At 34.1% G+C, this 17,425-nt stretch overlaps 2 protein-coding genes across 3 annotated transcripts in view; one reads left to right on the forward strand and one right to left on the reverse strand.

The window, feature by feature from the left end:
- The window catches only part of LOC136409775 (protein Skeletor, isoforms B/C), a 29,870-nt gene extending 28,378 nt beyond the window's left edge, over positions 1 to 1,492 (forward strand). Inside the window, exons 10-11 of one of the 2 annotated variants that reach the window (XM_066391548.1) lie at positions 352 to 652; positions 846 to 1,492. In XM_066391548.1, the coding sequence (XP_066247645.1) occupies positions 352 to 652; positions 846 to 998 (454 nt within the window). In that variant the 3' untranslated portion in view covers positions 999 to 1,492. The remainder of the gene's footprint in view (positions 1 to 351; positions 653 to 845) is intronic. The other variant, XM_066391547.1, reaches the window with a different exon arrangement.
- Positions 1,493 to 4,913: 3,421 nt separating this feature from the next.
- On the reverse strand, positions 4,914 to 10,402 carry AP-2mu (adaptor protein complex 2, mu subunit). The gene is made up of 7 exons (XM_066391602.1): positions 10,269 to 10,402; positions 9,978 to 10,162; positions 8,918 to 9,080; positions 8,643 to 8,861; positions 8,307 to 8,583; positions 8,024 to 8,257; positions 4,914 to 7,967 (listed from the first exon to the last, which is right to left on the reverse strand). The coding sequence occupies exons 2-7, from the start codon at positions 10,152 to 10,154 to the stop codon at positions 7,721 to 7,723; spliced, it is 1,317 nt and encodes a 438-aa protein (XP_066247699.1). The 5' UTR covers positions 10,155 to 10,162; positions 10,269 to 10,402; the 3' UTR covers positions 4,914 to 7,720.
- Between the last annotated feature and the right edge of the window lie 7,023 nt (positions 10,403 to 17,425).

A 17,425-nucleotide genomic window follows, 5' to 3' on the forward strand; every position in this document is an offset into this window, starting at 1 on the left:
CAAAGTTAGTGTTACTTTAACGACAAAAAAAGATTGGAAATTAATGGATTAAATAGAGAATTTGATTCTCTTAATATACATAAATCCTGTTCCTACAGTTTGACACAATACCTGACTTCCTGGTGCAAAATACAATAATTCAACCTTGCTTCCATGGTTAAACTGATTGTCCGTTTGGAACTTTTGATCCAGCTATCAAGCAGTGCCCTTTTCATTAACCTAGTTAAAACTGCAGAAACTACCTATGTTAACTCATATTTTTAACCAATGTTGGACACAAAACAATGCTTCAAATTTACAAAATCACAGTCATAGTTAATTAACACGAACGTTAAATCGTATTTTCCTTAGGTTTCACCCTTTGTACATCACAGACTCTAAAGAGGGAGGTTTCGATCGGTATATCAACGCGCAATCTGTACAAAGAGAGGAAAAAACTTTCGCAGGAGTAGCTTATGACATAGAAGGCTTCCCTTATCCCACGGCCATTGGTCGCTATTGCGAATGGACCCATAAGAATTTCGATATGGCAGATGAGTGTGCCACCTTCGACGATTACATGAAAACCTTGAGGTTGCAATGCGACGTCGGCGATCCAGCTTATTTGAATTGGACAGTTCCTCTGGATGCTCCAGACCTTTTATATTATCAGGTAAGGTTGTGAAATGTAATGACGTGGTTCTCAGACCGAAGGGATAGTGTCTGCTGTAAGTACAAGCAGCCGCGTCTGCTTTCGGACCCCTTTACATTACGAAAATTTAGGTTAGGACTGCGGTCGAGACTAACTTTCTTATTTCCATTCGTATTTTTGCGTTCAAATATTTAGTATAAAATTCTTTTATTAGTGTTATAGACACACTAATTTAGGATGGAAAATACACGTAGTCGACCCAGGATATATTTCCCAGCAAAATGGAGACAAAGTTGGAAGGGCAGCCGCCATTACGATATCCATATCCACAATAATATCAGTGCAAAGCATATTTAGCCTACTTTAGAGGATCTGTAAAAGTCTACGTTTACAAGAAACTTTTAGATAAGATTTCCTTTGATGACAATAAAAATGACGATAATTTTAGTATTAATAAACAATTGTTTACAAGACGCACAATTAACTGTTTGTCGAGTTAAATGTGAGGTTTTTAGTTTGAAATTACAGTAAAATTTAGGAAAAATAACATAAAACGTTTGATATTGCAGCAAACGTTTTTTCTTGTAAGCTACAGATTTTTCTTTTATATCGTAACATATCACGTCAAGTTCTTAATCTCTTAGCGCTAAGGTTTTAATGGCTTTTAATCTCTGTAAAAATGTCAATTTTATACTTACCCTTTAACTGCATTTTCAAGTACCTCTAGGATTAGTCGGATACTTTTGAGAGACCCACTCTACAGCAAAGAGGAGACCGTGTCTAATATTGCAAAACTCTCCCCCTACATCAGTGTAATATAATAATATATTTGAGGGCATCTAATCCATTTTGGCGATATTTTGTTCCATTCAGATTATATGTCCGATATGCAAAATTTTGTCCTAGAAGAAAATGAAAATCATAAGTGGTATAAGAGATTTGCGATAGAGCCAATAAAATGACAGATTCTATGAAAACATGCTGAACATTATATTTGAAAGTAATTTCAATACATCAGATTGGTCATATTCCTAATAGTACCAAATTTTCTATTAGCTTTTTAAGTTCTAAAGTGAAAATGTTTGAGAAGGTGATCTGCAAACAGTAGTTTTTGTAAAAATCGAAAAAATTGAGTTGGACAAGGAATATTCTATTTTAAACAGTATTCTTCGTGATATGTCACATCATTCATGATTTTTAGAAACTGCAGTTTCTAGGTCACCTCCTCATTTGTAGATGGCTTAAAGGCGAGTAAAAGTCGATGAATATCCAATCCTCTGATCGTTTGTGGTGTAAGTAAGTTGTAAGTGTAGCAACACGAGAAACTAACACAGCTTGTTCTCTGTCATTGCCAAAATGCCAAAATTTAATACCAGAGCGGTCAAAATCGTACTTCATTTTCAAACTGTCAATAAGAGTTTTATTTATTATTGTCCTCATTTTGATAATGTAGCTCATTGAATATGTCAAACATGAGAAAAGCACGTATATAGGTAATTTAAACCACATACCGGTATCGCCAGTTCAAGTGGAAACATAGGAATTGTACAAGTGAGAGAAGGACCGTATAAAGTTTAATATGCCTCTGACAAAGTGGGTTGTGAGTCTATCGGCTCTGTGGGCGGAGTCAGTCCAATGTTACTAAATTTCTCACCGTTTCAGAATTTTTATTAATATAAGTTTTTGTGATGGATTAATCGTTTTTTCTATTTATTTACAATTCTATTTTTTGCTCTGATATTAAAAAAAAATGTATCGCCACGAAGGCAGCGAAATCGATACTAACCTAAACATCGAAGTGGAGACATCGGCCGGACTGACTCCGCCCATATCAACCACTAGCCTCGCAATACACTTCGTTGGTCTTTGTCAGAGGTATATTAAAACTTATGCGGTCCTTATCTCACTTACGCTATCCCTATGTTCTGACTTGAACTGTTGGTACCTGTATATCAAATACTTGGATTTATTTTATTTATTAATGCCTACCATCGAATAATTGTTTCTAATTCAGATTAAAAGAGATTAATTTGGCTCAAAATGGGTTTACACGAAAACCCTCAGTTTTCCTATACACTTCAAATCGCGTAATTTTAAGCAAATTTTGAGTTTTACAAAACGCTATTAGGAATTTTATTTTGGGAATCTTCTATGTGAAAATTGACTCCTTGTGCACTTTATGCTCAGCAGTAGTAATTCTTGCATTGAATTTGAACTTTATCGAACTAAAACTTCCTCATAAACCGGTCTTTAGAATTTGACTGCATACGTAACATTCGACTTCATCTGACAATACGTTTCTTTAACAAACCGTCTAATAAAACATTAATAATTAGTTAAGACAATAAAACATGTACAATAATTTTTAATAAAATTTAAACTTATACATAATATTATTATATTTATACTTGAAGTTTTTATATTGCTTCTGATGTTTAAAACGCTAGTAATCCTAAGATATATAATAATAATGATGATAATCATAATATTTGTAGCTATGTGTAGCTGTTTTCGGCATTTTTGCGGGTGGTTGACAATAAAATGGAGAAATTTCAAGACAAGTGCAATATTTAGGGATCTTGTTTCTGTTATCATTAGTGCGAAACTTCTTGATCATGTTATATCATTACAGATTCTGTTTTCTTGTGGTGTAGAAAGTCATTTTGGAAAAAAATTAATTAGTTTTTTTTTTCTACAATGCTAAACGAAGGTTTCAAAAGAGCGAATGTAATCTAGGTTCTAGTAGAATATTTCTATTAGCTTATAATATAATGTATATAAGTGAAATGATTTTCTGAACTAATATAGCTTCAGTAAGTTGCTATACGAATAAATAGCTATAAAACATTTATGATGTGGTACTACAAAACAAATAAAAAATTTGTGGAATATACCGACATCTTACTAAACAAGGCGATCTTTTACATAACGCCTATATAAAATTTTTAGAACCAAAAAACATTATCTACAATTTATTAGTCTCGTGCTGTAATAGTACAAAACACTACGTAACAAAAATGGTTATCATAACGGTTACAAAACCAACACAAAATGAAGCAGGAAACTTTCTGAGAAAACTATAAATTTTAAACTGGATTATGAATAATCAAACAACAAAGGTTGGTATATTAACCAAACATTATTGGAAGAAAGAAATGACAAAATGGCCAATAGACCAACCTGTTGCAATCATGAATATCATATGAAGACATATCGTAGAAACGAAGTTAAATTATTAATATAAAGTAGGCTCAAGAATGTGAGGTAGAATGAGTGGAATGGGCATCCTAGGTAAGTAAATTTTGACTGAAGAAGTGAAGGATTAATTCTCTAGTTGCAAGTATTATAAAAATAGTTAATAAAGTTGGCGACATGTACGGAAACTGTCGATTAATACGAACACTATACGAGGTAGGACAAAATGATCAATTCAAAAGTTTCTTTAAAAAACTTAAAACTTAGGTATCCTCGAATACACCTACAGAGCGTCCCAAAAATAATCTAATAGCTCCAACTCGATATGTTTAATTTGGTATGGAATGATTACTTACTCTTGGATTTTGATTTAGAATATGATATATTATACAAACAACATTGTTAGAATGTAATGTGAAATAAGAAAATTGTCAATTAGTGCTCTGAGAGACCGACTACTTAAATAGTTACGCAACCGTATAGTGCTACTCGGTAGCGCAACGAAATTTTAATTAAAATAAAATATCAAGCTTGAAAGGTGATACGATTTTTGAGACAACTTGTACCTTCTAGAAAGCCCTTATTTGAAACCCATCAATATACTATAAAAACGTTCTGTATAGGCGACTGTTTCCATACATAAAAGAGACCCTCCATAGCTCTGTGTAAATGTATGGAGCAATTATATGTCGTTGGATGTGAGGTGAAAATGTGAGGAACCAATGAAAAGCCACACAATATTACTTTTAAAGCACCGTTTAATTGACCAAATCAATATAAATACCTAATTGTGTGTATTTTTTGATTCGGACTTGCTTCATATCAGATAATCATGGTGGTTCTAACTAATCGTACTAATGCGGATATTTTAGAATTAAATACCTTATTAATTATTAAAAAACACACATATTAAGAAAATTGACAATGTTAAATCTTATCAAATCTAAATTCCTTATTATGTTTTACGCTGTTTTTGCTTTAGTGAACAAACTGAAAGCACGTATCAACCCAATTCGACTTTCCGCACCACAAGCTGCAAAAATGTTAATAGAGATCTGCGTTAAGGCAAAATACAACATTTTTGTAATATGTTTTAGATATCAGCAGAGAAGGGTATTTCTCACTTACTATTTCTGTTTGTAACTATACTTAAATGAATGGAACAACCCTCTCATTGATTTGATAAATAAATTATTATGCATAATAGGAATATCTGTGGTGGTAAAAATAACGATGCACGAAAGCACGCATTTTCATTATCAAATACCCTAATTTCTCATTATATAAATGTTTAGAGAAACGTTAATATGAAATTATTTTTTGTGTTGACTTCATCAACAAGTACGCAAATAAGGTCATTGTTTTTGCAATGTGTGACGACAATATTAATGTAAAGTTACTAGTCTTATGTACTTCGACAATAATAATAAAGTGTAATATTTGAAATACAGACAAACGTCAATTAAGTTCCTTATAGGAGAATAACCGAGAGAATAGGAACATTAGAAAGTGTTTACCTACTTACATCTTCTACTGAGGCTATTTGCTCTATTGTAGCCGTTGGATAATGTGCTTTATTTTAAGGCATTTTTGACAATAAAGGCAGATTACATCTTGAATTCAAACAGTAGAAAAGAGAGTATTAAAAAAATCTTCTTGAAGGAAAAAAATTATGATCGATTTTCGGTGTGATTGAAAATTGATTTTAAAACGGAGATAGGTATCAATAATTGTTTCTGTTTCAAATGGAATGTAATCTGCCACAAAGTAACAAAATAGTAAATTAGAATTATGTGTTATTAGTTATTTGTTATTTAATATTAGAAATTTTGTCCCGTTTTGTAATTCCTTTGTATATATGTAAAAGCGTTAAAGTACTGACTTGTACCTTTGTATTTATGCGCTCTTGATGTTATTATTTAATCTGTTCATTGTAAATAAAGTACTTTTGTGTAAATGATTGACTATTTACTGTTCAAACGTGAGGAAGTTATACCCATTCAATTTCATACGTAACAGTTAATCCCACTTTAATTTTTTTAATCTGTGGTGGTTGAGCGATAGGTACTATATACACGACAGTTTTAAAGACCTTATCGATCAGGGCTTGCGGAAACTTTATTTGTTATTAAGAACTTTGAGTTTCTCCTCATAAACGGATAAGAAAGTGTATGATAATGTGAAAGAGATAAATAAATTTCCCTAACAAACATACTTTATTATTCCTCTCTTCTAAGCCAATTTCTTAATTTATTTTCTGGCACAGGAGCTCGAAATTTATTCAGTTTTTCAACAACACACGTTTGCAAATTAAGAAAAAATATATAGATATCACTGCATCAATTATTTTTGTTGGATTGCATTGAAATGCAGTGAGAACAGTTTGAGGCAGCCTATTGCAAACTATTGGTATGACTATATACTACTGATCGTAGCTGTTGATTGAGTTAAATGAATATATTTCAATTTCTTACACGAATTTCATTGTAAACATTACACAAATACAGTCGTAAATCGGCTACAAACTAGTTACATATCACTTGAGTTTTACTGGAACACAGTCTAAAAAAATCCAAGAATTTACGAGATAGTGACGCTTAAGGTAACGCAGACTATAAATGGTTTTTTTCAAATTTGGAGCCATAATAGCTACATAACTGCACATTGTTAGCAGTTTCATTATGAACTATTATATTACTATGGCTATTTTTTCTGTTTTATTGGCTACTATGCACGTGTGTAATTTATATGACCAATTTTAAAAAATGACGTCTTTTCATTTCGGTCTTTTAGTCGTCTCATAATTAAAGATGATCAATTACCTCGAATCAATATCTTCAAACCACACTTCAAATGTTAATGTGTCTCCTTTATGTTAATGTTCCTCACCTAAAATTATCAAAGCTTTTTTGTAATGTGATACATTACTTATTCGCAGAGATTATATTGACTGTTACCTAGCGAAAAGCCATAAAGATCAAGTTACTTAAAGTTTCTGCAATATACTTACCTTGAGAATTTTCAGGAAAATTTAATAATTAAATCCAATAATCCCAATCACAGATTAATGACTACAATATATTCAATTATTTTCTTAAAGATTAAGGTTAATAATAATTAATATTTTATTTGTTCCAACCAATTCGCTATCGATTACTAACATTTCTAACCAACTTTTCAGCTGAGCAAGAAGCTCAATGTTTAAAGCCTTACAATATATAGACACATGACGGACAATACATGATAACCATTATCTTTATGCCAGTATTCTCTAACTATATATTTACATCCGACGTTAACGATGTATAGTTGTATCTTTGACGTAAAGCAATGAAATTTACAGCGATACACCACTGTTAAGATACATCGGATGTTACAGAATCGTATCCTTAATATCAATACATATTTCAATCTTGTATCGAAATTTGCTAAATAACTTACGGAAATTTAAATCAATGAAGCAATAACAAAATCGGTTAAATGAATCACATTTTAACAAATAGTTACAAGTACTATTTTCATTTTAGCTTATTTCCTATAAAACACTTCTCCACAGACATCTCTTTATAAAACAATAGAACAGGAAAAAATAAAAACACATACCTAAATATTAGTATTAATATGAGGCAAATAACTCCAAACTTTCATTTTAATTTTTGAATGGTTTCATTGTCTAATCCAAAAGTATTGCAAAATTAACATTTTTTGCCAAGTTCACTACACATAAATATTTTGTAAATTATTCGACAAATTTCAAGCTTCCGATACCTTTTCGTAAGATGCAATCAAAATAATTTTCTTTCTTTTCACTCCTCCTAGGGAAGTACAATATCGAGTATTTATATTCACCTAATAGGTCATGTTAGCCTTGCCAAATTGCCTCAAATATTCGAATTAACATCGGGTCTCATAGAGCCCGCTTCTGCCAATATAGCGCACCCATTTAATAACGTCATGATCGGAATAATTGAGTTTCGGCTCAAACACCTTGAGATACCGTACCTTAAAACCTGAAGGGGCGAACGGCACCTCGAAGTTCATTGAAATTGGAGGACGAGTCCACTTTTTCTTGGTGTCTGTTTCTAAAAGTTCAATTTCGGCGGAGAGTTGAGTCTCTTTCATGCCCGCCATACGTTTAATTCTAATAAAAGTACTTCTTTTATGTTAAGCAAATGTGAAATGTTATGTAAAACTCACTTCCAAACAATGGCGTTCTCTGATGCCTTGTACTTTGCCTTCCCTTTAAGACAAATCAGTTGAACGCCCGAAGTGTTTAACGGAGTCGGAATTTTAACCTCAATTTTTTGCCCCAAAAGGGAAGGTTTGAAATTACTCTTCAACACTACTTTCACCTCCATTTTTGTACGCCCTACTTCCCTTACAAGAGGAATGACTCTGAATGGCAAAGATATGTCTTTGGTTGTTCGATATCTGCAATATTTTTTGTAGAAGAATATGTGAGGTAAATAATAATGATTACCTCATGAGCTCAAATTCACCATCAGGTGGAATAAAACTAATAGAATGTTCTGTTTCAAATTTGCTGAGTTTAACGCATTGGTGAAATTGGCAATCGTCGATAACCACCACCGGTTTACCAGATCTGGCAGGATCAGTATCTGTGGTAGTCCCCACGCCACCTTTCCCCTTGGCCTCCATGACTATTTTGTCATTAATTCCGAACTTGCATTCTGGCATACCAGATAGATAAGATTTCATCACCACCTTACCAGCCACATGAGCAGAAAGAACTTGACCTAAATAGCAGTAAAAATAAATACTAAAAATCAAAACCCCCTGGGAATTGGGGCAATACCTTGAGGCGACATTAACAAATTAACATATTCCAACACATCTAGGAATAGCTCATTTCTGCGATATTTAATGCCCTCTCGCCTCCACCCAATTTGCCCTGTTACCTGGGAAGTAATTTGGGCTTGCTCTTCTTTTGTGGCAGATTTGATGCCTTGTTGCGTAATAAACGTTTTCAAAACGCCAGTGTCAGTGTTCTGAGGATATCCAAAATCAAGAATTTCTGCAACAATTTTTAACTGCAAATTACGATTTCGTAAGAAAGTATGTATTTTATACCATCTAGCAATTCATAAATAAGAACAAAGTTGTTCTTGATGTTTTCTTCAGAAATTTTCCCAAAGTATGATTGCATAACTTCAATGATTTTTAGTAGGAATTCAAAAACCATGGCAGCGTTGACATTCTGTTTCGTTACTGCAGCAATCCAAATGTTAGCCCTCTGTAAGATATTTGTAAAAAATTAGTTCAGGTTATTGAACTAACTAGAAAAACATTAATATGTACACTTTGATTTACTTGCAGTAAAAATTGTGTCTATGATTATTGACCTGGAAGGAATGAGATTTGCGTCAGCCAGTATAGTTCAAAAATATCAATGGTTATCATAATTTGATTAAAAACGCTTTAAGCTCACTATTTCTAAGTACTTTGTAGTCCATTAAAAGACTCACAAACACACAAATAATTAAAATATAACTTAAAAGCTGAGAGTTAAGTAAATTGACACAGTCTCAACTTGTATGAGATATTTCTAATTCAGGGGGAATGTTATTAATTCTGGAAGGACAGTGCTCAATTCAAAGAATTTTTAAACACATGTTACTTTTACATGTGTTGCCTCTATGTGGATGCCTCCAATTTTTTTGCCAATGAGAAGGAGAGTTAGCGTAATGTGATATTAATGATATGAAAGTAATTAAATCCCCACTATTTTTCAACCCTAAAAATAAAACAGCTTTTTGATGTCAGCTTGGGTTTTCCTTAAAAAGATTCTTTACTTTTTTCTTTCTTTTGAATTTTAAACCAAAGGGGTTGTGTCCCAAGTGAGTTTTACTAATATATGGCACAGGTCAATTTTCTCACCAATCAAAATCTAACAACACCTACAATCAATAATTGCAATTCAAATCTATATAAATTCATCAACAGCAACTTGGAAATACTGAAAGTAATAAAGAAAGAATATAGCAAGTTTATAAATCTGGTTTTAATATATAAGATGTCTATAGAGAATTCCATATTCTGTACATGTTTACAAGAGGAGAGGTGCTGTTTCAAATACTTTCCTTGTAATTTTGCATTTTCAAACAGCATAAAACATGAACATAGTTCTTACCTTGATATGGAAAAACGAGGTACGAGCAATATTGGTTACAGGAGATCTAACTTGTTGTCTGGCATGAATTACATTGACCCGAAAGGCGTCTACAGCATTGCGCCCTATATCATCTCGGTAGACCCTTGATATGAGGACCTCACCCTTGTGGTTATACACAAAGAGCCCTCCAATCATGATGATACGTTGGGGTGCTAGGGAAATAGGAAAAAACAAATTTTGATGTGGCAAAAGTGACTTCTCTATTGAGCAGATACAGTCGAAAAAAATTACTTTTATTCAATTTTCTAGTTATTTACCTGCAAGGTACGCGACAAGAAGTTTTACCTCTTACCTCAACCGTTAGTATTCTTGATTTTAGTTGTGCATTATTAATGGAAATCGAGGAAGTTTATTAATAAATTAAGGATCTTTTCTAAAGACCCATATCAACATCCACCCCTTTTCCTTTTCCAACATATAGCCAATTGTCAAAATTTTGGACAGATCTACTTGTCAGTCATTTGCCAGGCCAATCACAGCCCTATGGCTTTTGTAGGGTGTAATGGTAGAACTGGCATCATGGCAGTTCTGTTTAGGCTACATAACCTAACTTTTTAATGTTTTATAATTATTTATTAACGGTCATGCGGATCAAAGAATTTTTAAATATAGGTACTTAGTTTGTAGTCAGTCGAAAGATGATTAAGAGAGAAGGTAAGAAACCTTTAAATACCAAATAGCTTTCATATTTTTGCCTTAAAGTAGCATAAGTTTACAGTAGGACTGAGTTTTCTATTCAATTCTAAAATTGGTACCGGTTTTTTACGTACCGTATCGATATCTATGCCTGCGAACAAAAAACCTTTTTAAGTAATTCTAAGAGCATTGTAGTTGGCTCACAAAATGAGTGGCTAAAAGAAAACGTCAATCTGGGGTGACTCATCAATGATCGATTAATATGAATTTGTATAACTATAAACAAGGTTTTCAGTCCAAACCGACTCTAATGGATCCATATATCCCCATATACTACACTTTAATACTCTTATATGCTTATTACGATAAAGTGAACATTTATATTTGCGGTTCGATGCATGTAGTTACAATTAATTCAGAGACCCTGGACCCAGCAGGTAGTAAACACAATTATTGTTCGGTATAAGTGAAACTGTGATCCAAATCGAATCTTGATTGACGCTACTTAAGCCACATCGTTGCAGATAACTGTGTTACATATTTATAATGATTATGAAAAATAATAAAGACCCCAACGACATGTAACACGTGGGTGTTATTATGTTTATTAAAATGCCACTTACACTGTTTGTTTATAATCAATATATTTAGAACTATGTTTGCTGAATCACATCCTTATATTCTGTTTTCTTCCATTCTACTGTGGTCAACCCAGTTTACTTTCCGAAAAAGCTTCTATTTAGAAACCTAAGTTTTTCCTCTATATTATCACTTTCGCCATCGCATCAAGAAAATCGATAAATGATTTTTCTAAGCATTTCTCTACCTGATAGGCCCCAAAAAGACTCTCGTCGGGGGTTAATATTTCACTTTTTTTTACCCGATTCAACCTTAAAGTGTAATATATACGCCACTGCAGGCTCAGATTAACCCGCCCATGCATTTCATTGATACCATCGCTTATAAATCGAAAGAAATTAAATCTTGATGAATTGCCTTTATACCCACTCTTTAACCGCCGCATTGTCGTCATAACGCAGAGGAAATGGGTTACGATATGCAATTTAAAACAGGCATTGAAATACGAATTTTGTCATACAAAATATTCTTTTCATTATTGCATACTTTTTCTTACAATTTTTACGTTAGAAAACAATTAAAAATTTTTTAAAATCATTAATCTCTTTCTACTAAGTTTAGCCACTTCCAGGATCCTTGGTGTTGGCTTGAACTTGCGGGCATTCGTCGATATCGCCCATGAATCGAAATAATCACCTTCTTTTGCCTTCTCGTTGACCTTCTTGGTTGTTGGGCCATTGGGTTGGTTGGGTCATTGCAATAATCCTTTCAGATGCTACGATAAAATAGTTCGAGTAAAACATTTGTCCTGTGCATCTGTAATTCCACAAGTTCAGTTCACACAAAGTAACTTTGAATCATCGTATCGTCAAATGACGGAGGTATGAGACAGACTTTAATTTGATTCGTTTTCCTTCATTTCTAGTTTAATAGATGCAATTGTGATTTTGCGGTGAATCAACAGTTTAGAACTAAACTTAACTAATAACTTGTGGTATTTGAAGCTGTTGAATAGAGCCTGTTAAACTTAACATGGAACATACTGCAGTTCCCTAAAGTTGAGAAGTCAAGAACAAGTGCGGCCCATCCCTTAAAGCTTTAAGTGCCGCATACTCAATGCCTCATAAGTTATTTCTTAATGGCAAACCGGATCATCTGTGCTACCATGCTCAATGCTTAAGCAGAAAACCAACATTAGGGCTATCAAATAAGTAAATACACTCACTTTCACATGAAATGCACCACCCAGTAATAATAATAATTAAGTCTTGTAATTTTGGCAAAATCATGCTTCATAATAGAGTATCAAATGATCAGACTTTCAGTAAAAAAGAAAGATTGCTAGTAGTTTTTTTGTCATCGCCCTATTAAATTTTTTATTCAATTGTAAATAAATAAAATAATATTTACATGGAAATATCAGTTTATTTTGTTGTTGAACTGTGAACAAGACATCTCAAAATGCCCCCAGTGAGACAGCGTCGAAATTTTTCCCACGTTTCGGATTTTGATAGAGGGCGAATTATCGGCATGAAAGAGAGTGGACTTTCTTTTCGTGAGATTTCCCGAAGAATGAATCGGAACCACACCATGATTGCGAGAATATGGTCTTCGTGGTCTGAAGAAAGGGTTCAGCGACATCGTCCAGCTGGACGTCCTCCCCGTAGCAGCAACGCACGTGAAGATCGACTTCTTAGACGGATGGCCATTGGTGATTGATTTCAAACAACAATGTCTGTTGCAGTAGATTGGATGGGAGCTCTAAATCGTCGGGTGTCGATGGCAACAGTTTACAGAAGAATTTCGTCTTTTGGCCTGCATTCATACTGCCCAAATCTACGACTGCCACTAACCACTCAACACCAAGCTTCCAGATTGGCCTGATGTCAAGAACGAATTGATTGGAATCATGAGTGGAACAATATCGTCTTCAGTGACGAGTCGCGATTTTGTTTATGGATCAATGATGGTCGTAGAAGAGTCAGACGATACCGAGGTGAAAGAAGAAATTTGCAATTTTCTGAAAGGCGCCACACAGCTTTAACACCTGGTGTTATGGTCTGGGGTGCGATATGTGTTGGCCGAAGATTTTCTCTTGTGTTCGTTCCAGGCACCCTAAACGCACGTCGCTACATTGACAATGTTCTGAGGCCAGTATTAGTACCTTTCATGCAAATTTTACCAAATGGCATTTTCCAACAGGATAATGCAAGACCACATAGTGCGAACATTACTCGACGATACCTGGAAGAAGCACAATTGGAAATACTGCCTTGGCCTGCACGGTCACCGGACCTATTGCCCATCGAACATCTTTGGGATATGATGAGTCGCCGTCTTCGAAATTTACCGAGGCCTCAACAATGTGGATGACCTACGACATCATCTTGAGGTAGCATGGAATGAAATACCCCAGGAAGATATATTTATCATTTGTTGCAAAGCATACCGCGAAGAGTACGTGCTTGCATTGCCGTACGAGGCGATGTCACTCATAATTAATTTTTTAATTATCAAATATTGTATCTTTTAACTGAAAGTCTGATCATTTGATACTCTATTATGAAGCATTATTTTGCCAAAATTACAAGACTTAATTATTATTATTACTGGGTGGTGCATTTCATGTGAAAGTGAGTGTAGTTTGGGTATAGTTTTTGGACATTTTTGAAATGTTTTGCTCTAATTCTTATTTACACAGTTTTTTTTTGCGTTAAAATTTTCAATTTCAATGAATTCATCCTCATTTCAACTTTGTTTGTAACCAAATAATACTCCAGCTCGAGGCTCCGCTTGAGAAATTACTTTACAGACCTGATGAAGCCCTCAGGTTTCCTCACGAAGTCCTTTTGTCTCAAAAGTTCCTATTTTCTCCAGTCGTCCTATTGCTTTCCTTATTACGACTCTCAGTTTCAGGGGATGGTGGGTGTCACCACCGATTTTGGAGTTAACTCGATGGGTAGTATTCATATAGATAAGTTCATGAGAGTTTGATGTTGAATGGCTTGCATTGTAGTGTAAATGGGGTGAAACACGAAACATTTTTATGGTTTTTGATGATTTGGTGGTGGTGGCCACTCGGTGGGCAGGTGATAGAGGTCTTGATGGTTTGACGGTGATGTTGGGATTGATTGGTAGTTGTAGTTTTGGGTGCATGTAGATAAAGTTCTGAAGAACGTAAAAAATAAAAATTTATTACTTTAGAAGATCTCAACGCAGTCTTTTGCAGGATGGAAATCATCATATATGAAAACAATACTTAAAATTATTTTAAAATGTACGCAAAACAATCAAGTTCTTGTGATTGCGCACTTATAAAGTTTATTACATATGTAATAATTGAATTAATTTTGTGAATAATTTACTGATGTTTTGATTGTGAAAGTAAAACTGCGTATTTTGCATGAAATATTTACTTCGCAGTTACTTTCATGACTATTAGGAAAAGTTATAGTTTTGTTATTACGTTTGAGATAGGAATCAAAATAATATGGAATGCCTCTGGTTTTTCTTTTATGCTCAGTTAAGTTTTGCACTTACAGGTGAGATTATAGAGAGTTTTTAATGAGAGATCAGTGCCGTACGATATTAGATAGCAGCGAAAAATTCTGTAAATTGTATTAAGCTTCATACTCTAAATGATTCCTCGCGCTTAGGGCTGCAGTACGCTACTGTGTTCTAGTACATTTTTATTACACGAGAAGGTCAATAGATACTTTGTGTGTAAACTGATGTTTTACGACGTGAAGCGAGTTCGGTGAGCAATCGAGTGCTGTAAAGACACGCCTATGGTATACTTCTAGTTTATGCTTTTGCATTGAGTAGATTTTTGTACCTATCGGACATAGTATAGAGAGTTCTCGGAGAAAAATCCTTTGGCATACGATAGATATTTTAGCAGTGAGTAATTCGAGAAATTATATTTCATACGTTCTGTAGTGAGTCCTCTGTAGTCATTCCGTCTGTAGTACACCTCTATTTTTTCTTGTAGTTAATTTTCCTATAATTTTATTAGAGAGACTATAGAGTTTTATGACTAAAACATATAAGAGAGCGTTGTTTATTTTAATTGGTAAAAGTGTAGGAACTTATATTAAGCTTTATACGTTTTTTGGCGATTTCTCTTAGAACTAACATGTTCTATAGTTTTCGGTTTTGTATTGATTTTGTGTCGGTAATTTTAGTACTTACAAGAAAGACTACAGAGAGTGCAAACAGCGGTTGGTGATTTCCCTCATTAGGGTTGCAGTGCGTCTTTTCTTGTGCTTTTTATTAACCGAATCGATTCGTCGGTGTTAATTTCACTAGTCAAACATTCGGGGAATTGTGTTAAGAAAGGCGGATATTCCAGCATAAAATTGATACTAAATTCGGGTTACGATTAGGTATCTGCAATTTTTTGGTCCTTCGGGTAGGATAACACTTTTGGCGTTTTTGTCAGTTTTTCTCGGGAAATGGAAAAAAAATCCATTGGGTTTCCACTGTTTTTTCACTGTTTGAGAAGTTAACGTTACAAGAAATAAATACCGAATCAAATTGTGACAGATTAAGGTGGAGAAATAAATATTTAAATCCTCATTATTAGATTCTCTATTGTTTGTTTAAACATCTCTTTAGCAATGCAGAAATAATTTATATTTATGTAGTCCGTTATTTACACCTCTAAACCTGTCAAAGTGTTCCGCCACTTACGGAAAAAATCGAAAATTTTACGGTAAATTTCTCTCGACGGAGCCTGAATAAATTACAATTAGCATCACAAATGCGAATGTTTATTGTGTCAAATTGCAGAAACCTACGCGCATCGGTCTTATATGTATATATACCCGAACCATTGACACTTTCCTGCTATCTTATTAAGTGTAATAATTATGCAAAATTATGCGACCAAGTTCGGCTAAAGGCAAATCGTGTGGCAAATCTCTCCTGCTGTCTGCTGAACGCCTCTGCTCAGCAGAAACTTGAATGAAATCTGGTTTTTGTCCACCCACACGATCCCACGACCAGTCCATTGGGAGTTTATTCTCGACATAAAACAGTTTGATTACATTTAATTCAACATCCAAGTTTAACCTCAAATCAATCGATAAATTGACAACGCAACAGGAAACTTTCAAGAAAATTTGCTTTTTCTTGCCTGAACATAACAACATTTCTAAGAGAAAACGTAGATAATACACAAAACGATAGAGGTGAATTATCTCTGTGCCGCAGACTTCCGCATGCGACATTTTGTGATATGGTTGCGAATTGATGGTACTTTGCTACCCAACGTTGGAAATAGGAACCCGAGTCAGAGGCGCCACTTTCCGTATTACAAACGGCGACAGATGTCCAAAGAAAAAAGACAAAAGTCTTAACACGATAATGGTAAGTAATGACGCGGCGTCTTCAAAAAAACCTTTATTAATGGGTTGTGATTTTAAAGTGCAGAAGTGGAACATGCGAGATGTGTGAGCGTGAATATGACCGCTATCGATATAATGACGCCGACATGATCTGCTTTCGAAATCGATTGTGAATTTGGTAAATGTATGATGATGAGGACGAAGCTGATGCTTAAATTATATTATAAGGTATCGAAACCTTAGTTTTGGTTTCTCATTCTTGTGGTCACTGTCATGATGAAGTTGTCGCAGAGCAAATAATGCAGTGAAACGTGAACTCAAATTTGTTAACAAAAATAATTTAAAAAAACTGACAAAAGACGGAATTTCTCCGAATTTCCTGTGTGTTCTGGATGGGACTTTTCACATTAGTTATAAGTTTAAAAATGCTGCTGTTATAAAATGCAAAGAAGCTAAAATGATCGCAGATAGTGATTATTTTGTGAAGACTTATCAAAAACCCTCTATACCTATAACTTTTTATAGTGATATAGTTTTCAACAATTTCACCAGTTACCTAACAGTGTGCACAATCATTACCTCTGATCAGTGCGGCCTTTTCTGTCGAATCACTTGTAATCAGACAAAAGTCACTAACATTATTCTGCGTTTCTATAATGGCTAATACCTAATGGCAAAAAAATGGGATAATGGCGACATTCAACAGATTCAACAGTTGTGCAACAAACCGAATCCGGAATTGTCCCTGAGAGATATAATATCAGAGTCGAATAGAACTGCAAGTAACTAATTTATAGTGAACTCGTTTCCTGCTAGTTGCTCCGCGTTCTGCTCATCTGGTGT

The sequence above is a fragment of the Euwallacea similis genome, chromosome 7, assembly GCF_039881205.1.
Source record: "Euwallacea similis isolate ESF13 chromosome 7, ESF131.1, whole genome shotgun sequence".
Lineage (NCBI taxonomy): Eukaryota > Metazoa > Arthropoda > Insecta > Coleoptera > Curculionidae > Euwallacea > Euwallacea similis.

Coding starts and splice junctions, on each gene's coding strand:
- AP-2mu (XM_066391602.1), bottom strand. CDS start 10,154: ATGATTGGAGGGCTCTTTGTGTATAACCACAAGGGTGAGGTCCTCATA. Junction 8,584..8,642: donor TTTGTTAATGTCGCCTCAAG/GTATTGCCCCAA, acceptor ACTGCTATTTAG/GTCAAGTTCTTTCTGCTCAT. Junction 7,968..8,023: donor GAGAACGCCATTGTTTGGAA/GTGAGTTTTACA, acceptor TACTTTTATTAG/AATTAAACGTATGGCGGGCA.